Here is a 21626-nt window from a genome sequence, read left to right as displayed (position 1 = left end):
ACTATGAGCTAGGCAACTTAGAGTTCCAGCTGAATTCTCCCAGCAGCCCAGTAAAGTATTGGCATAATTTTCTCCACTTGAAACTGTGTCTCAGAGAGGTTAAATGCTTGCTGAGAACCACATGTGTAATAAATGGTAGAGTTATGATTCACGCCCAGGTTTTTGCTATTTCCTCTACACCAAATTGCCTCTCACTACACCATGCTGCTTTCTATACTGCCCCCTCTACATGCTGTATGGACTGCGGCAGAGTCACCTTCTCTGTCTGCAACTTTTGACCATGCCACTCCATTCCTGAAAAATAGAACTTCCTGTATTTTGTGATTATGAAAGTAATATATGATTGCCAAGGAAATCTTGAGAAGAAAAGTATTTCTGGCCAATCTTTTTATGCATATATAATATATAAATAATTAATATTATACTCTATACACTACATATGAAATTCAGTATCCTGATACTTTTTACTCAACATTATGTTGTACTTTCCTATATCAGTAAAAAATATCATTGTAAAAATAATTTTAGTGTAATATTTCATCCTGTGGACATACAATAAATAATTTATCCCCCTACTGTTGATCATTCAGGTTGTTTCCAATTTTTCACTATTATAAATAATGCTTAAGTAAAAGTCCTTATACATAAATCTTTGTGCCCATCTCTGATTATTTCCTTAGGATAAATTCCTAGAAGTGGAATTACTGGGTCAAAGGGTATGAACACTTTTAAGACTCTTGATGCATATTGCCAAATTGCTTTCCAGAAAGGTTGTACCAATTTACACTCCCAGCAGCAATGTATGAGAGTGCCCGTCTCACCGCCCCCTCGTCAACATTGAGTATATCATTTTTTTAATCTTTAAAAAATGGTATTATGTTGTTTTAATTTGCATTTATTTGATTACTAGTGAGATTGAACATTATTCTTGTGTTTATTAGCCATTCGTACTTGTTCTTTTGTATACTGTCCTTTTTTTTTCTCATTTTTCTATGGGGTCTTAGTGTTTCTTTCTAATTAATTTGTATGAGATCTTTATATAGTAAGGATATTAACATCCTATTAATTTTTAAGGCTCTTCACTGAATATCCCTGGATTACCTTCCTGATTTTCCTCATTACTTCCCTGTTTGCTCCTTTTCACCATATGGAAATAAATCTACTTACCTTCCCCTCTATCTGTTGCTCTCATTCCCATTTCTAAACTTTTATCTCCCTTGGTTGGTCTTCTATACCTTCTTTATTAATTCTTCATAAATTAATGGGAATGAAGTTGAGATGTCTGACATTTTACCCCCTAGATATATTTTAGCTCCCACTCAATTAAAACATTTTCACTATTATTATTTTAAAATAATTTAAATGATTGATTACTTGCTTAGTTAAATTTGTCTTTGTGATTGTTCTTTTTACTGATGTAAGCTTCTAAAGATTAGGAACGTTATGTGATACACCTTTTACTTTACACATAGTACAGTTTATGGATAGATGCTTAAATATTTTTGAAGGTGGAAGAATATTACAAAGTGGGGTTTTGAGCATGCATGTTAAAATGTTTATTTCTTTCTTAAGGACTCTGGTAATATAATTTGATTTTTCTCTCTTTTTTTTCCATCTCCTGTCAATTAAATAAAGGAAGCAATAGAGGCCTTTAATGTTCCTAATAGTAGCAAATTCATCTTTATGCTGAGTACCAGGGCTGGAGGTCTTGGAATTAACTTGGCAAGTGCTGATGTGGTTATACTATATGACTCAGACTGGAATCCACAGGTTGACCTACAAGCTATGGTTAGTAATCTTTAATGATATCAGAAATTTACCTTAGCTCAGAAAACTATTGTTATTTATACAGCACAAAGGTAATTTATGATAAAAGGGTAACAACAATCTTTGGAGGGTTTTGTAGATGTTAAAATAGATTTTTCTGGAAAACAAAGTTGCTGTGCTAATTGCAAAAACAAAAAAAAACAAAACCAAATACACCCCAAGCCCAACTATAGCATTTGTGTGTTGATTTTGGCTTTTAGCATGAAACAGAAATGTCATTTCTTCCCACTCCTAAATATTGAAGAGGGCACATACGTATGTTTTAATGAAAAGGGTTTAAAAATTAGTCTTTCAGTATTATTTTCCTTAACAACTAAGTATATTAAAATCCTTAGCACTGAAATTGGGAGAGATAGGATTTTAATTTCTGTTATAAAACAATTGGGGCAAGAAGGTAAAAAGGTAACAAAGGAATATATTCCAGGAAAACATTTGCTACCTAAGGACACCATCAGAAACTACTCTATGTTTAAAAAAGATTCAGGGAGCTTTTCTTACCTTTCATCATGGTATAATTTATTGAACTAGAGCTACAACTTGAGTCACTGTGACTCAAGTTTTGAGATATATATAATTTCAGAAGTAAAAAGATACAACATAGCTATGCATTCAAAATCCCCAGAATTTATGGGACAACTGACTGTCTTCGGAAACGATTAAAGTCATATGCCAATGAGGCAGAGCTTAGAAGTCGTCCCTTTTCTTTTATAATAGAGAATTGAAAATATTGACCATTGGGACATTTTAAAATCCACATGCTTGGGCATAATTGTTACTGCTTTAGGTACCAAACTGCGTGTTTGATGTGACTAAGTAGGAGTAAGCCCCAGTAAGTTACAGTGTTACTGAACTGGAAAACTTACTGGCAACGCTTTATTTCCTTAAAAGTGTTAGAGGATAGCTGATCTTTCACGATTTACTGATTTGAGTTTGAAATGTAAATATGTGTAGGGGTGTTGCATTCCCTCTCAGTGTGCCGTGTTGAAACTGTTACTGGCTCTAGTGTTTTTATCTTTAGTACAAGGGCTGATTTGAACCCTGTTTCTTTGATTTTTTTTTTTTCTCCACCAGCCTCCTCCCTTCACCTATTTGCCCTGGCAGCTTCTTGTGTTTTAAAAACACTCCCCCTGCAATGAACATTGTGGTACATGACTCTTTTTGAATTATGGTTTTCTCAGGGTGTATGCCCAGTGGTGGGATTGCTGGGTCATATGGTAGTTCTATTTGTAGTTTTTAAAGGAACCTGCATACTGTTCTCCATAGTGGCTGCTAAAAAAAAAAAAAAAAGGTCATGAAGAACCTAGGGGCAAGACGGGAATAAAGACCCAGACCTACTAGAGAATTGACTTGAGGATACGGGGAAGGGGAAGGGTAAGCTGGGACAAAGTGAGAGAGTGGCAAGGACATATATACATATATGTTCGATTTTACCAAACATAAAATCGATAGCTAGTGGGAAGCAGCCGCATAGCCCAGGGAGATCAGCTCGGTACTTTGTGACCATCTAGAGGGGTGGGATAGGGAGGGTGGGAGGGAGGGAGACGCAAGAGGGAAGAGATATGGGAACATACGTATATGTATAACTGATTCACTTCGTTATAAAGCAGAAACTAACACACCATTGTAAAGCAATTATACTCCAATAAAGATGTTTTAAAAACAACAGCAACAAAAAACAAGAACACTCCCCCTAGCTGTTTATATGTTATCAGAACTTGCCACCTGTCACACCTTTACCAACTGTAAACCATAGGACCAGTTCAAGACCATACAGTAAGGGTATTAATAGCCCATTAATTTTTATGACCCTTTACTCCAGATCCCTGAATTGCCTCAGTAAACAGAAGGAACTGCTTGCTGATGAGAGAAAGCTGACTTTTGCCACCAAAGCAACCCTTATTAACTACTTTGCCCCTCACTTAAAAAACTCCTTGCTAGTGTGGAAGATGTTTGTATTTAATGGCTTAAAGTTACTTAGTAACTTAATCCAGAAGCTTTCAGCTCTGTTTAGTCCTCATCTTAAAGGGGTTTTGTCTGTTGTCCTTCTGGAAATTTCCATTAATGGTACGGCACAATATTTGCAGATTTCTGTGTTCCCAGGGGTCTCTAGATATTCTTAATACTCTTTACCCTCGTTTCAAAAGTGGCAGGTCTAGAGAGATCAGGAACTAATTTTTATTTTCAGAATTTTATAGCATAAGCTGGCTATACCATACATTTTATCCAGAATACCCAATGTCTTATATTAGGATTTTTTCTACTAGGATCGGGCACATCGTATCGGTCAGAAGAAGCCAGTACGTGTATTTCGTCTCATCACCGACAACACCGTTGAAGAAAGGATTGTTGAAAGAGCTGAGATAAAACTGAGACTTGACTCAATTGTCATACAACAAGGTATTTATACGTGTAAACTGAATTAGGTGTCTTTTTTTGAAAAACATGTGCAGTTTTCTTCAGAGTAGATGACTTTTAATGAAAGTTGACCAAAATCTGCAAACTTAGTAAAAGAAAAAAGTCAAATTTTAAAAAATGCTAATTTAAATCTGCCTATTTTGAAACCTGGCATTCGGTATATGGAGTAGGTACTTGAACATCACTAGCTTATAGTTGAATGTCAGTGGCATGTCTTTTGAAGTACTTGGTATTATTTAGCAGATAAAATGTTTGGTTGAAAAATTTTAAAACATGTATTAGAGGGTGTCTTTTCATACAGAACAATTTGATCTGAGAAATGAAGTTTGAACATGAAAAAATGTTTCTGCCCTTCTATGTTTTAACTGAATTTTATAGAAGGAAATTCATATTGAAATAGAAGGTATGGTAGAAGAAAAACTTGCAGGGTTGTTCATTTTAAAAATTACTTTAAAGCTCACTAATTTTCCATTATAAAGTTTTACTTATGTTTTAATGTAGTAGTTTCTGATTAGAACTAATATGCTATGCTTTCTCTGGAATATCATTGAATATATACAACTTTTATTTTTATCAGGAAGACTTATTGACCAACAGTCTAACAAGATGGCAAAAGAGGAAATGTTACAAATGATACGTCATGGAGCCACCCATGTTTTTGCTTCTAAAGAAAGTGAGCTGACAGATGAAGACATCACAACTCTTCTGGAAAGAGGGGAAAAGAAGGTTAGTTAAAATGGCATTTTGTTTTCATGATGGATTGCTTTAACATCAGTTTATTTCAGCATGATTATTGTAGTGCACTGTTTCAAATGCATGTTTCAAATGACTCATGTTCTAAGAATTTGTAGATTTATATCCAGGGATAATTTAGGTTTTTTTTTTTTTAGTTTAATTTTTGGTGAGAAGAGTAAGAACCAGAGTTTAAAACTGAGTGACCTTACATCTCATGCTTATAATATTGGTATTTACTCCACTTAAAAGCCAAAAAAAAATTTTGTTTAATCACTTGTATCAGGACTGCATTTTTGTGACTTTTTTGCATGGGATTAGAAATTATCTACTGATACACTGTGTTAACTGAAACTTTTGTGAACATTTTGTAAAATATTAAAGCATTATTTGTTAAAGTATAATAAGCAATATAAAGTATAAAAAGCAGTATAAAGTATAAAAGCAATATTGCAATTTTGTGTTGAATTTACCTTTTTTCACAAATTATTATGGATAATTTCAAACATAAGCAAAAGTAGACAGAATAGTGTAATGAACCCCCATGTACTTATCACCCGTTTCCAACAACCATCAACCAGTCCTGCCCCATTCACACCCCCAGTTCATCTTCCCCCTTCCTGGATTATTTGGGAGCAAATCTCAGCCATATCATTTCAGCTGTAAATATTTCACTATGTATTTCTAAAATATAAGAACTCTTTAAAAACATAATCATGATGGCATTGTCCCACATGAAAAACCCCAATAATTCTTTAACAACAAAAATCCAGTTATAATTCAAATTCCCAATTATCTCAGAAGTAGCTAAGCTTTTTTAAAACTTTTTTTAAAAATCAGAATGCATATAAGGTCTATACATTGTCATCGGCAGGCGGACTCTCAACCACTGCGCCACCAGGGAAGCCCATGTGTATCTTTTTTAATCTGTAGGTTCTCCCTCCATTTATGTATTATTTCCCTTGTAATTTATTTGGTGAAGAAACTGGATTGTTTGCCTTTTGAGTTGCTCATAGTCTAGATTTTGCTGATTCCATCCCCACGGGGTATTTTACCATGTTCACTTATTTACTGTATTTCCTGTAAATTGGTTGAATTTACTTTTCAGACTATTTTTTGTTTCTGAGGCTATATCTCCATACATTTATATTATAGCCCCAGGACTTACTTATTTTAAAACTGACCTCCCACCCCCCACCTCTGGCAACCAGCCAATCTGTTCTCTGGGTCTATGAGTTAGGTTTTCTTTTTTTTTTAGATTCCACTTATCAGTGAGATCATATGGTATTTTTCTTTCTCTGTCTGACTTATTTCATTTGGCATAATAGCCTCAAGGTCCATCCACATTGTCTCAAATGGCAGAATTTCCTTCTCTTTAATGGCTGAGTAATATTCCATTGTATACATTTACACCACATTTTCTTTATCCATTCATCCATGATGGACACAGGTAGTTTCCATGTCTTGGCTATTGTAAATAGTGCTGTAACGAGCATGGGGGTGCAGGTAGGTATCTTTTCAAGTTAGTGTCTTCATTTCCTTCAAATAAATTCCCAGGAGTGGAATTTGGAATTGCTGGATCATATGGTAGCTCTATTTTTAATTTTTTGAGGACCTCCATACTGTTTTCTACATTGCCTTAACCGATTTACATTCCCACCAACAGTGTAGGAGGGTTCCCTTTTCTCCACATCCTCTCCAGCATTTATTTGTAGACTTTTTGATGATGGCCATTCTAACAGGTGTGAGGTGATATCTGATTGTAGCTTTGATTTGCATTTTCCTGACGATTAGTGATATTTAGTACCTTTTCATGTATCTGAGGTCATATGTTGGAATTTGAACAATCTTGTGTTACTGTGTTTCATGTTAGTGTGCAAATGTGTTGTTTAATCCAAGTTTGCCTTTGTTTTAGCATTAGCCATGTGTCCCATTAAAATTATGCAGCAGAAATTATAATATGGCTAAATCTTCAATGACAATAGGTTGTTTTGTTTTTTTTTTTGCGGTACGCGGGTCTCTCACCGTTGTGGCCTCTCCCGTTGCGGAGCACAGGCTCCGGACGCGCAGGCTCAGCGGCCATGGCTCACGGGCCCAGCCGCTCCGCGGCATGTGGGATCTTCCCAGACCGGGGCACGAACCCGTGTTCCCTGCATCGGCAGGCGGACTCTCAACCACTGCGTCACCAGGGAAGCCCAAAAGATTTTAAAGAAAGCCTAAGTGAGAACACTTAAGAACCACTTAAGTATTTAAATTACTTGGGGCAAATTAAATTTATATTCAAGTTCGATGTTAACATTGCATTATTACCTTGTAAATTAACAGATTGCATATTTCATATCAAAACCTGACTTTTCAAAAGATAGAAAATCCACAGATTTTTATAAGTAATTCAGTGATAATTTTCTAATTTCAATGCATTCAACTTTAGACTGCAGAGATGAATGAACGCTTGCAGAAAATGGGAGAGTCTTCTCTGAGAAATTTTAGAATGGACACTGAACAAAGTTTGTACAAGTTTGAAGGAGAAGATTATAGAGAAAAACAGAAGGTAACTTTTTACCCTCAACCATTAGATTCTCAAATTAGCATTTCTTCCTGTAACAATTATATATTTAACAAAACACTGGCACTTACCTGTCACAATACTGTGCTATAGAGTGAAAGTGATGTATGTCAAAATGATCTTATCTAAGGGCTGGTTTATTATTATTATTATTACCACCACCATCAACATCATTTTTGCTGTTGCTGCTACTACTACTACCACCACTTTTGTTTTTGAGAAGCAGTATAGGATGTGGTTGAGTCCCTGGATTCTAAAGCTGAAATCACAACTCTATCACTAATTAAGTGACTTAAATTTTTTTTTTATTGAAGTATAGTTGATTTACAATGTTGTGTTACTTTTAGGTATACAGCAAAGTGATTCAGTTATACATACATATGTATTTTTTTCAGATTCTTTTCCCTTATAGGTTATTACAAAATATTGAGTATAGTTCCCTGTGCTGTACAGTAGGTCTTTGTTGGTTATCTATTTTATATGTAGTAGTGTGTATATGTTAATCCCAAACTCCTAATTTATCCTTCCCCTCCTTTCCCCTTTGGTAACCATAATTAAGTGACTTTGGATAATCAGTTTTTTCACCTATCAAATGGAGGTTGGAGTAATTACATTATAGAGTAATTAGAACAAAATATGTAGCACTTAGTGTTAATTATATTAGTAATAATATTATTGTTAACATATAGTTACTTAATTGCCAGAAGGACTTTGTTACAGGTGGTCTCATTTATAAAAGAATGCCTTGTAATATACTTCATGGACAGCAAAGGTCTCTTGAAGAAATGGGAATTTTATTTATTTTGTCTGTTTAAACTGAAATTATGGCTGTAATTTTAAAAACTTTTAATTTTGAGATGACTTCAGACTTTATTGCAAAAAACAGTAAAGAGTTCACATATATCCTTCACTCAGCTTCCCCTAATGTTAACAATTTACTTAATCATATTACAGTGTTCAAGTCCAGGAAATTAACATGTTTTTCCCCTAATGTTCTTTCCCTGTTCCAGGGTTTATAATCCAGGATCCCACATTGCAGTTTTTAAAAACAGAGTTTTATTTTTAAGAGCAGTTTTAGGTTCACAGCAAAATCAAGTGGAAAATACAAAGACTTCCCATATTCCATCTTCCTCCCCCCAACAGCTTCCTCCACTGTCAACATCCCACACCAGTCGAACCTACACTGACACATCATTATCATTCAAAGTCCATCGTTTACATTAGGATTCACTTTTGGTGTTGTACAGTCTGTGGGTTTGGATCAATGTATAAATGACTGGTATCCACCATTATGATATCCAGAATAGTTTCACTGCCCTAAAAACCCTCTGTGTGCTGCCTGTTAATCCCACCCTCCTGTCAACCCCTAGCAACAACTGATCTTTGCACTTTCTCCATAGTCTTGCCCTTTCCAGAGTATTATATAGTTGGAATCATACAGTATGTAGCCTTTTCCGATTGGCTTCTTTCACTTAGTAATGTGCATTTAAAGTTCCTTCATGTCTTTTCATGGCTTGATAGCTCATTTCTTTGTTGTGCTGAGTTATATTCCATTTTCTGGATGTACTACAGCTTATTTATGCATTTATCTACTGAAGGACATCTTGGTTGCTTCCAAGTTTTGATAATTATGAATAAAGCTGCCATAAACATTTATGTGCAGGTTTTTGTGTGGACATAGATTTTCAACTCCTTTGGGTAAATCCCAAGGAGCACGGTTGTTGGATTGTATGGTAAGAGTATGTTTAATTTTGTAAGAAACTGCCAACCTGTCTTCCAAAGTGGCCATACTATTTTACATTCTCGTGGGCAGTAAATGAGAGTTCCTGTTGCGCCACATTCTCACCAGCATTTGGTGTTGTCAGTGTTCTGGATTTTTGCCATTTTAGTAGGTGTGTAGTAGTATGTCTTTGTTTTAGTTTGCATTTCACTGATGACATATGACGGGGAGCATCTTTTCATTTGCTTATTTGCCATCTGTATATTTCATCGGGGACGTGTCTCTTCAGATCTTTTGCCCATTTAAAAATGAGAATGGTCGTTTTCTTATTGTTGAGTTTTAAGAGTTCTTTGTATATTTTGGATAATAGTCTCTTATCAGATATGTCTTTTGCAAACACTTTCTCCCAGTCTGTGGCTTGTCTTCTCATTCTCTTGACCCACATTGCATTTTGTTGCTGTGTCTCCTTGGTCTCTTCTAATCTGTGATAGTTCTCAGTCTTTCTTTGTTTTTCATGACCTTGACCCTCTTGAAGAGTATTGTTCAGTTGTCTTGTAGTTTGAATCTCACTTTGGGGTTGTTCGACATTTTTTTCATGATTTGATTGACATTATGCATTTTTAGCAAGAATGTGTTGGAAGGGATGTTACGTCTTTCTCAGTACATCATACCAGGGAACATATGACGTCACTATGTCATGTTACTGGGGACAGTAACCTTAATCACTTTGTTGAGGTGATGTCTGCTGGGTTTTTCCTCTGTAGAGTTCCCATTTTTCCCTTCGTAATTGATAAGTATCTTGGTGGGGGGAGATACTCCTCAAAATTTTGCCCACTGGTTTTAGCATCTCTTGGTGGAGTTTGCCTGCAATAGTTATTGTGGTGTTTACTTAACGGTAATTTTGTATTTCCTTCATTCCATCTACATTTATTAATTGGGATTTTTCTGTAAGGAAGAGCTGTCCCTTCTCCCCATTTATTTATGTACTCATTTATTTATATCAGCATGGACTCAAGGAGAGTTATTTTTTTAGTTATAATACAATTCTATCATTTCTATTTTGTTACTCAAATTGTTCTATAAAGCTGTTTTATATATATATATACATATATATATATATTTTTTTTTGCGGTACGCAGGCCTCTCACTGCTGTGGCCTCTCCCGTTGCGGAGCACAGGCTCCGGACGCGCAGGCTCAGCGGCCATGGCTCACGGGCCCAGCCGCTCCGCGGCATGTGGGATCCTCCCGGACCGGGGCACGAACCCGTGTCCTCTGCATCGGCACGTGGACTCTCAACCACTGCGCCACCAGGGAAGCCCATGCTGTTATATTTTTTAACTGACAGAATGAATTTTTTAAAATAAAAAAGCTTATTCTTGGGTATTGATTTTCCTGAAAAATCAGAGGTGAGCCATTTTAATTTGCATTGCAACTAGTATGTTGATAACGCTTTGTTGCTATCATTATTTCTGGTTAGTTTTTAGTATCTTGACCAAAATCTATGTGGTTATTCTATCTATAACCTTAATTCAGACTACTTATGGCTTACTCTGAGGAGATGGAGGTGATAGCCTGCATACACAGAGTGGAAACTGCCTTCCTAATATGCTTTTTAGATCTCATTATGTGATATGAATTTTATTAATTTTACAATTATTCCCCTGGGCTTATTGTTATTATGAGTGTTTTATAAAGTAACAGTGAAAAGTCTAAATATCAGTGGTGCTTCCTACCTACATTCTTAGAGGAATATTAGGCTTAGTAAAATATTTGTCCATTTCTAATATAACAAGTTTTCCTGTGTTTCTAATTCTAGCAAAATAATGATGTACAGATATAAAGAAATTTTAATGATAACAATTATGATGACTTTTATAATTGACTAAATCAGATTTTTTTCTGAATATTCTGAGTTGAAATTATATTTTATTATGTCTTTCCATATTTTCTAGATAGGTTCATAAAATAAGTTCACACTGTCCTTTGAAGAGAATTGAAAACCTGCAAGAATGTTGTTCATACATATGGAAATTGCACAGTGATGTAGATTTTCATATAAGATTTGTCGAACCAGTTGCATTAGTTTATAACCATACCTGGTGAATTAAGTCATAATGACTGAAATTGATTCTGAATAAATTAACCTGAATAAGTTTGTATTAATGTAGTCTTATCTAAAACAAACTAATTCAGCATGATTTATTCTGTTTTTGAAAGTTCAGGAATTGGCCTTTAATACTTCTTTCAAATTTGAATATCTAAACCTTCAAACAAGTATAGCTTAAAGGGCCAAATACATTACTTTTAGAAAGTTACGTTATTATTGATTTTTCATCCCATTTGAGACAAATAAATATTGGTTATTAAAAAAAATCTTTTCTATTACTGTCATCTCACATTAACCCATCTGAGGGGAAAAACAAAACAAAATTCATCATCTTATATAATTCACATTATCCATCTCATGAACTTTTAGAGGTAAAAGAGACATTTAGTCTAACCTTGTTTGTGATTAAGAAATCCCATCTATAGCATCTAGGACAGTTATCTAGCCTCTGTTTCCCGCCCCCCCGCCCCACCCCATCCAGCCTCTGGTTGAACTCGTTCATGTTGGGATTCTTTCTCAGGATATTTCATTTCACTGTGTTATATTCCCTGGTTCTCAGAATACTTCTCTTTTTAAAAATATTTATTTATTTGGTGGCACCGGGTCTTAGTTGTGGCACACAGGCTCCTTAGGTGAGGCAGGCGGGCACCTTAGTTGCAGCACGTGGGCTCCTTAGTTGAGGCAGGTGGGCTTCTTAGTTGTAGCATGCAAAAAACTCTTAATTGTGGCATGCAAACTCTTAGTTGCAGCATGCATGTGCGATCTAGTTCCCTGACCAGGGAATGAACCCGGGCCTCCTGCATTGGGAGCGCAGAGTCTTATCCACTGTGCCACCAGGGAAGTCCCTCAAAATACTTCTAATTTGGCTTATAAGCTCCTTGGTGGAAGAGATTGTTTTATTCATTTTTGTATCCTTGACACTTGCAAATAGGTACTTAAGACATATTTGTTAAATTATATTGAGTAGCAATCTACTTTCTTGTGACTTCCCATGTTGGTTTTAATCTTATGGATCAACAAATAACTTTTTTTTTCTATCTGATAGACTTTTCCATATGTGGATGCCACCATTTTGTCTTTAGTCTTTACTTCTCTAGACACAGAGTTTATGATTTCTAACCATTCTAGTCATCTTAGTTTATCATCCACTCTTAAAATGTGATAACAAGGTTAGAACTCAGCCTGTAGATGAGGCCAAATAGAGTGGGGCCATTAATTGTATTGGATTGGCCAAAAAGTGCCTTCGGCTTTTAAGTAAAAATAAAAGACACATTTTTCATTTTCACCAAGAACTTTATTGAACAGCTTATTCACCCTGTTGTTTCACTACCTTCTGCCATTTTTCAGGCAACTTCATAATTCCATCTTCCCAAAACTTTTTATTTTTTGAGCAGAAAACTGTTCAAGGTTCCTTTTACAGTCTTCCAGGGAATTGAAATTTTTTCCATTAAGAGAATTTTGTAAAGACCAAAATAATTGGAAATCTGAAGGTGCAATGTCTGGTGAATACGGCAGATGAATAAGAACTTCCCGGCCAAGCTGTAACAGTTTTTGTCTGGTTCTCAAAGAAACATGCGGTCTTGTGTTACCCTGATGGAAGATTATGCATTTTCTGTTGACTAATCATCCAGTGCTGCTTTCAGTTGGTCTAATTGGGAGCAGTACTTGTTGGAATTAATCGTTTGGATTTCCAGAAGGAGCTCATAACAGAGGACTCCCTTCCAATCCCACCATATACAGAACATCACCTTCTTTGGATGAAGACTGACCTTTGGTGTGGTTGGTGGTGGTTCATTTCACTTGCCCCACGATCTCTTCCGTTCCACATTACTGTAGAGTACCCACTTTTCATCACCCGTCACAATTTGTCTTAAAAATGGAACATTTTCATTATGTTTAAGTAGAGAATCGCATATGGAAATACGGTCAAGAAGGTTTTTTTCGCTTAACTTATGTGGAACTCAAACATCAAAGCGATTCACATAACCAAGCTGGTGCAAATGATTTTCAATGCTTGATTTGGATATTTTGAGTATATTGGCTACCTCCCGCATGGTATAACGTTGATTGTTCTCAATTAATGTCTCAATTTGATCGCTGTCAACTTCAACTGGTCTACCTGACTGTGGAGCATCGTCCAGCGAGAAATCTCCAGCACGAAACTTCGCAAACCACTTTTGACACGTTTGATCTGTCACAGCACCTTCTCCATACACTGCACAAATCTTTTTTTTGCGTTTTAGTTGCGTTTTTACCTTTCTTGAAAAATAACGCATAATATGCTGGAAATGTTGCTTTTTTTCTTCCATTTTCAATGTTAAAATGGCTACACAAAAATTCACCAATTTTGATAAGTCTTTTTTTTAAATGCATGCTGATATGACAGCTGTCACATACAATCTAACAGAATTGTTTCAAATTCAGTTAAAGACAACTAAGTGCTACTAGAGCCATCTTACAGAAAAAAACAAACAAAACTTTTAGCCAACACAATGGATTAATGGCCTCTTTTGTGTAAAAGTACTAGGCTAGGCACTGTGAAATCAAGAAAAATATCTGAACTAGAAAAGCGTACCTACAGACTCCAGAACTTTATATTGTCACTTTTGTATATTGACTTTTAAATTGCATTTTCTAGCTGATATTGGGGTAAAGTTTTGTAAGGCTACCAAACCATTGTTCACCCCACTTTGGATATTTAATAATAACTTACATTTAACTCTTGGCAGCTTACCTAATGCTTTCACATATATGGTCACATTTAATCCTCAGAGTAGGTATTATTATCATTCCCATTTTAGAGATGGAGAAAATAATTTCTTCAAAGTTAAACAGTTGGTAAAGTAGCAGAACCTGGTTTCAAATTCAGGTCTTTCTGATTCCACTGGCTTTTCCCACAGCTACCTTATCAAGAGGTCTTAATTTAAAATTTCTCTTGATTTGAAGGGATATATGGCTGTCATGTTGATATTCATTATTTATGCCTTTCAGCTATTTTCTAATTCATACACTTAACACAGTTACCAGAATCAATATTAGTCTTCCTCCTATATTAGATGCTATTTATTTATTTTGACATAAAATATTAACCAGATTATGCAAATTCTTCTCAGTTACTAAGGAAGAGCTAAGTTTCAAACTTAAAAAAAAAAAAAGAAAACCATCCTTGCACTTGCACCTAAACTTGGTATACAGTATGAGGTTTTGGAACTTGGGATGTATAACTGTGACTTATAAAGCAAGTTTTTTTTTAATTGAAGTATAGTTGATTTACAATATTGTGTTAGTTTCAAGTGTACAGCAAAGTGATTTAGTTATTTTTTTTCAGATTCTTTTCGGGTGCATTTATCTTTTCCAATTAGAGTTTTACAAAGCAAGTTTTGATTCTTCCTAATGGCTTTGTTTTTCTCACACTTCTACGACCTTGATGTGCTTGATATTTATAAAACAATTTGGAATTATTAAACTCCTCATTCTTGTTTTCGTGTATAGCTTGGAATGGTGGAATGGATTGAACCTCCCAAACGAGAGCGCAAAGCCAACTATGCGGTGGATGCCTACTTCAGAGAGGCTTTACGCGTTAGTGAGCCAAAGATTCCTAAGGTAAAGCAGCATGAGGCCAGGTTTTATGTCCTACAGTAGAATTCTCTTGTAACGTGGACTCTGATTCAGATTTACTTATATTAGTGCTAAATCTTAGTCCCTAAAATATAACAATACAGAAAAGTACTTGATATGCTCCAGCCATATAAATGGGTTCCATTGTATTCATTTTTCTATATATAAAAGAAATAATAAAAGATAAGTATGTTCACTTCATGTACTGAAAACAAATATATATGTAATGCATTTTCTCCCCCGCAGGCTCCACGACCTCCAAAACAGCCAAATGTTCAGGATTTTCAGTTTTTCCCACCACGCTTATTTGAGCTCCTCGAAAAGGAAATTCTTTATTATAGGAAGACCATAGGCTATAAGGTAATTTTTCAGTTCTTTGGATTAGCATAATACAATCTTTTAAGCTAATATAATGTATCAAGCTAGACTAGAAAGTGTTCCATTTTAATGTGAGAGAACTTAAGAGTAAGTCAAAATAGTGGTGTTTTTAAAACCAAAGAGGAGGTTTAACTGGAAGCAAAGCATCAAGCTACCCAATCACCAGTAAGATCATCACTAAATGAGATTAGTGGAGAATTTACCAATATTTCAAAATAGTAATAACATTTTAATAATGCTCATGTTCAAGTGCTCAAAGAATATGTAGAATAAACAATAGGTATGTGTTTAAATAGAAGTGAATGTATGGTAGATAATAGGAAACTTTATTTTTTTATTTTATTTTTTTGCGGTACGCGGGCCTCTCACCGCTGTGGCCTCTCCCGTAGCGGAGCACAGGCTCCGGACGCACAGGCTCAGCGGCCATGGCTCACGGGCCCAGCCGCTCCGCGGCATGCGGGATCTTCCCGGACCGGGGCACGAACCCGTGTCCCCTGCATCGGCAGGGGGATTCTCAACCACTGCGCCACCAGGGAAGCCCGATAATAGGAAACTTTTGATTATTTTCCTCAAAATGACCAAGAAATGGTGTTTTTGTGTTTATTGCTCGTAGATTGATAGAAACCCTGTTGGTGGTTAGTAGATTGTGGACACTTAGGTGTTAAAATAATGATAAACACGATAATGAATTATGGAACTTAAAAATGATCTTTTGGAATTCAAATTTTTACTTATATAGGTAGATAAGAACCCGTTTATAGTGAGTGAAATATAACGTTTGTCATACTTACAACTATCACATTGAGAGATTAAGCATATTTCTGTATGTTGAAATTGGCTTCCTAGTGAGTGGAAAGGGATGACCAAATAATAATCAATAGTATGAACCAAATTTTAAAAGTATTAACACTGTTATAATTTTATGAACATTTGTTTTATGAATTGGAAGCTGTGCTTTAAAATTTATTTTGTGAACCTTTATCACAAGTGGAACTGTGACCAGTTATTTTGATTAGTAACGGTTATATGCCTAGAAAAGCTCCTTATATACATAAGATATTTAGTTAGTTAATATTTTGGAACTGAGGGAAGAGATATGGGGACATGTGTATACGTATAACTGATTCACTTTGTTATAAAGCAGAAACTGACACACCATTGTAAAGCAGTTATACTCTAATAAAGATGTTAAAAAAATATTTTGGAACTGAGTGAATCTCTAGGGTGTTTCTACTATTTGTCCAAAGTGGGAGCACTGTGATTTGAAATAGAGCAAAAAATTTTTGCTTGCTATTTATGTACCAAAGTTTAGATATATATAAATAGGGACAAGAAACTTAAGGTGAATATAAGTGGAAATATATATAAATAGGAACAAGAAATTTAGGGTGAATATAAGTATAAAATATATAAATAAAGTGGTTAGTTATAATCTGGTTAGGGAAATATGATTAAATTTGAATGTATTTAACCAACAGGACTGGATAAAATCCTTCTTAGAAGTTGTAGAAGAGTACAGTAATCATGGTTGAACATCGGATCAGGCATAAAACCAGTTTCAAAGAAAGTGAAAACAGCGATATGTTAGAAGAAACAGGCAAGTTATAGGTTTAAAATGTAAAATAAAAATAGTAAAATTAATAAAGTAGTGAATAAGATTTCACGAGGTAAACAAATATATATACATGATCCCACTAAGAATTATTAAACATTTTAGGTTTAGATCATTATTTTCTGTTAACTTTTATTGACTATTATTAGTGAGACTTAAAAGGAGAATTAAATTGAAATGTTAGACCTCAGTAATCGACCAAATATCTGTGTAGAGTATCTTATAATTGAATAAATGCTTTACCACATACTTCATTTGATTTCTTAGAAACCCTGTGAGATAGGTGTTATTATCACCTCTATATAATAGGTGAGGAAACAAGTTCAGTGAGGTTAAGTGACTTGTTCAAGGTCAGGTAGCTAACAGTTGCCAAGGGTGCTGGTCTCAAACACAGGTTCTGAGCATTCAAATGCTATGCTCTTTCCACTCAGACATTCTGGTCTATTTCTGCATCTGACATAACTCTGCTTCTTTCTGCAGCCCTAAATAAGGACTGTGTTTACAGTGGTTTGACATGTTGTTTGGGAGGTGAGCCAAGTGGTAGTCAAGTAGCAGCAATAAAAAAATCACCTCTGCTAATATAACTGTTTATGCTCCTTCTTTGGAGATACTGAAATTCTGTTCCCTGTGATAATACAGTGCCCACCACATTCTCACCACAGCTCTGGTTTTAATGTAAATAGTGCCTTTCATTACAGGCAGTTTGTGGTTAAGGGTCAGGGTCTTACATGACAGTTGGGTGGTGGCCAGCTGGAAGGAGATGGAGGAGAGAGGAAACCTTAGAAGAGGGAGGAATGAAGGGACAGCTGCGAAGGGTGATAGGAAGGAGGAAGGTGCGAGAAGAGAGGAAAGGGATGAGTGAACAGAGGGAAGATGGCACGGCATCCCTGCTATGGCACCTTACTGTTTTCTGTTCCTCACCTTCCGGAGAGAAGTGACTGGAGAGGGAGTGTGAGTGAAAGGAGGACTGGTTTTCATTTAATACATATTTATCGAGTGCTCCCCTATGCCAGGTCCTATGTCAAGGTTTGAGGATAAACTGACGAATAAGACAGAGGGGGTTCCTCAGTGCACAGTACTTACGTTCTAATGGAGGAGACAGACATTAAGTTGAAAGCACAGTGTAGTGATGTTATTTGTTTTCAGTTCTTACAAAGGGTGCTATGAGGGATCATAACGTGGGTATCTAGTGTGGAGTGGGAGATCAGGGAGGTGGTCCCCAAGGACTACCATTTAAGTTGAGATCCGAGAGATGCACAGGAATTAGCCAAGTGAAGTGTGGGACAGAAGCGTTCAGGTGGGGGAGCCACAGGTACAAAGGTGTTGTGGTAGGAAGGAGGATTGCCCCTTCAGAAACTGAAAGAAGGCCAGTGTTGCTAGGGAGCGGTGAGAAGGAGAATGACTTGAGATGAAACTGGTGAGTTGGTTGAGCTGGATCATGTGGAGCACTGAACATTAATTATGTCCTATTAATTAGGTTGAACTTTAGAGCAAAGAAAGCCTTTGAGATGTTTTTAAGGCAGAGGGGTAGGTGGGTGATGGAATAATAACAGCAGATAGTTATTTAGTCCTTACTTGTGTTGCTTACTCTTCTTAGTTGTTCAAAATGATTAGCTCAGCATTCTCAGAAGAGCCCTGGTACTACATACCCATTTTACAGGTGGGGAAACTGAGGCATACAGAGGTTGAGTAATTTGCCCTGAGTAATTTGCTCAAGGTCAAACCACTTATAAGAGGTAGAATATGATCAGACTTACATTTTAAAAAATCACTCTGGCTGCAACACAGAGAATGGTGAGTTTCTCCAGGGAAACCAGCCAGGAGGCTGCTGCAGTGTGAAGATGAAAAGATGGTGGTGGCTGGGAGTTTGGTGGTGGCAGTGGGGGTGGAAGGAGAATCGACCCCCTACCACTCCACTCCTAGCCCCATGCTCTCCTCAGCCCCATCCTGGATTGCCTTTGTATTGTCTTAAGACTTGCCTTGATCCTCTGTATGCATACTTAGCTGTGGATTTACAAGACAAAGAAGAATACATTCTGGATGTTGGTTCTTTCTGAACCTTGTCTCTTCCATTCTTTACCAGGGGCTACAGACCTGAGCTAAGGTGGGTGCTTTAATTGGGTGGGTCTCGTGTTTGAGTACAGTTGTCCCTCGGTATCCGCGGGACATTGGTTCCTGAAGCACACAAAGATACCACGATCCGTGAATGCTCAAGTCTCTTATATAAAATGGCGTAGTATTTGCATGTAACCTATGCAAATTCGCCCATATATTTTACATCATCTCTATATTATTTATAATACCTAATACAATGTGATTGCTATGTAAATAGGTATAAATACAATGTGAATGCTATGTAAATAGTTGCCAGCATGCAGCAGATTCAAGTTTTGCTTTTTGGAACTTTCTGCAATTTTTTCCTCACATATTTTTGATCTGAGGTTGCTTGAATCCACAGATGCAGAACCCGCGGATATGGAGGGCCGACTGTATAGACAGATGAGCATGGCATGTTAATCACCTGCAAAAGCTTCCTATAAAGGACGATATGATATTGATAAGTGTTGGGCATATCTTCTCAAGGATTCCTAGCATTGATTTTTTCCCCCTACTAAGCCTCCAGAAAACTAACCCAAGCCACAGTATGAATGGAACAATAGTTTGTTCTCAGATGAACAGGACTGCTGTAGTGGAGTTTCCTGATATTCTCTACATAGTTAGGTTCTCAAAAAGGGACTCCTTTCCCTCTTTCTGCTTAAATGATTGTTAGCTCAGGGGAGAGAGGTTTTGTCTGAAGCTGGGGGCATTGTGGTGCATGGTTCCATTTTGTCCATTTTGAGTCCCCACTGTCACATTCTGTAGTGACTTGGAGCGTGGTTAGTGAAGGGCTCAGTAGGCTTGAAGCAGTTGGTAAACAGCATTTTTCTTCAGGGCCTGCTTATTTGCATTTTTATTTTCTGTTTTGTTCCCCCCCCCCCCCCCGCAATACTCAGCACAACAAGGTCACAGCAGTATTCCTGATAATAAGATCTGGAATTAAAGAGTTCTGTTTTATTTGAGGCTGAGAGAAGTAGTTGCTTGTTTTGCCCTGACCACTTGGTAGATAGCTGTGCATTATGTGCCAATTTTCCCTGCTGTCTAAGCTCTGACCTTGTTGCAGGTTAGGCGTATTCAGAAGCTTCATTGCTCTTGTGACTTAAAGGAGTTACTTAATGCTTTTAATCACTTGCTCATTAAAACCCTTCCATTGGAAGAAGGTGACTGAATTGAAATTTCAATTGCAGAATTTAAAAAATCCGGAGTATCCAAAAGTCCCATTGAGTCTAAGACCTGGAGTGAAAGAGTTTTACCATATTAGAAGCTGAAGAAAGCTGTAGAACATTCTAACATATATCTTCAATAAAAATTCTTTGGGGGGATATAAACATTTGACAAATGCAGGAAGTTCTATAATCTTTGTGAGTTTCTGTAATGTGTCATTGTGGGCCACCTGTTTTGCTGTGGTAGAATTAAAATACAGTGAGCTGATTTCAGGTTACTACTTTTATTTTGTGTGTTGTCACATTTAATTCAGTATTCCATATTTCTATGAAATGCTTGCTGAAGCTGCTAAGAAACAAGACCCCCCCAAAAAGTTTTTCAGTTTTCCATGGAACATAGCTCTTAATCACAAATTCCTTACTATCTGACTAGAAATCCAAATAATAATTGAGCTGTTTCCTTGAAAGATAACTTCTTGTATATTAAGCGTTACTGGGGGTCATCAGTAATACATGCAGTATGAGTACTTGAGATACCATCTAGGTATCTGTTTAGTACTATTGGCCTATAATTCGTCTACTTAATTCTTTTATAGCACTTTGAAATCACTCTAGGAAGCTAAATGCCGATAAAACCTCATGAGGTAAAAAATGAATACCTTTTAAAAATAATAAATATTAAGAAGGAGATTATTTGTAGGAAGAGATACAGGAATTTAGGAATTTTGAGTCATTTCTAATTCTAAAAATTTTAGCAGCTGTTTATTTGAGTAATTTTTAGAACTAAAATTGTAAATGTAACATTGATGAAGTCATTCTAAAGTTTTGCTGTATTAAAAATATGGGCAGTAGATCCTAAAATCTAATGGTGTGATATAATATTCTGATTTTGCATTTATTAAAGTTCAGGTGGAAAATTTTTAGTATTGAAGATATCTACATAGGAATAAAAAGTTTATTTTGTGTGGGTATATTATCCATTTTCTGTCATAAAATTAGATGTTTATGAAACATTTTGTTAAAGTATGGTTTGTCAGATATGGAAAGTTTGAACCATTTTGGTAGAGAAATATCTTAAGATTAAAGAGGTGTTCCTCAATGAAAGTTAAAATTTGAGGCCAAAGTAATTTCACCAGCAACTGAACGGGTCTGTTAAACTTTTAAAGCTATGTCTGTAATTTTTTTCAACATTTTATTATGAAAAACTTCCAAACAGAAAAATGTCAAAATAATTATACAGTGAACACCCATATACACACCACATATATTTTCCAATTTACGTTTTACTGTATTTGCTTTATCACCTATTTGTCCATTTCTCCAGCTTCCTATCAAATGGATATCCTTCTTATTTCTTTATACATTTCAAAGTTGCAGACATAAGTATATT

General features: G+C 36.0%; 1 protein-coding gene across 7 annotated transcripts in view; it reads left to right on the top strand.

Moving 5' to 3' along the window:
• The window catches only part of SMARCA1 (SNF2 related chromatin remodeling ATPase 1), a 69235-nt gene that overhangs the window by 25011 nt on the left and 22598 nt on the right, over nt 1-21626 (top strand). For 4 of the 7 annotated variants that reach the window (XM_007118175.4, XM_028482632.2, XM_028482630.2 and 1 more), the window contains exons 13-19: nt 681-716; nt 1636-1788; nt 4092-4224; nt 4820-4968; nt 7406-7525; nt 14861-14971; nt 15233-15346. In XM_007118175.4, coding sequence (XP_007118237.1) covers nt 681-716; nt 1636-1788; nt 4092-4224; nt 4820-4968; nt 7406-7525; nt 14861-14971; nt 15233-15346 — 816 coding nt within the window. Of the gene's footprint in view, nt 1-680; nt 717-1635; nt 1789-4091; nt 4225-4819; nt 4969-7405; nt 7526-14860; nt 14972-15232; nt 15347-16842; nt 16951-21626 lie in introns of those variants that run through there. The other 3 variants (XM_007118176.4, XM_028482633.2, XM_028482634.2) reach the window with 2 other exon arrangements.

The sequence above is a fragment of the Physeter macrocephalus genome, chromosome 21 (assembly GCF_002837175.3).
Source record: "Physeter macrocephalus isolate SW-GA chromosome 21, ASM283717v5, whole genome shotgun sequence".
Lineage (NCBI taxonomy): Eukaryota > Metazoa > Chordata > Mammalia > Artiodactyla > Physeteridae > Physeter > Physeter macrocephalus.
The sequence above is the reverse complement of the archived record's forward strand: the minus strand, read 5'-3'. Positions and strand labels throughout refer to the sequence as shown.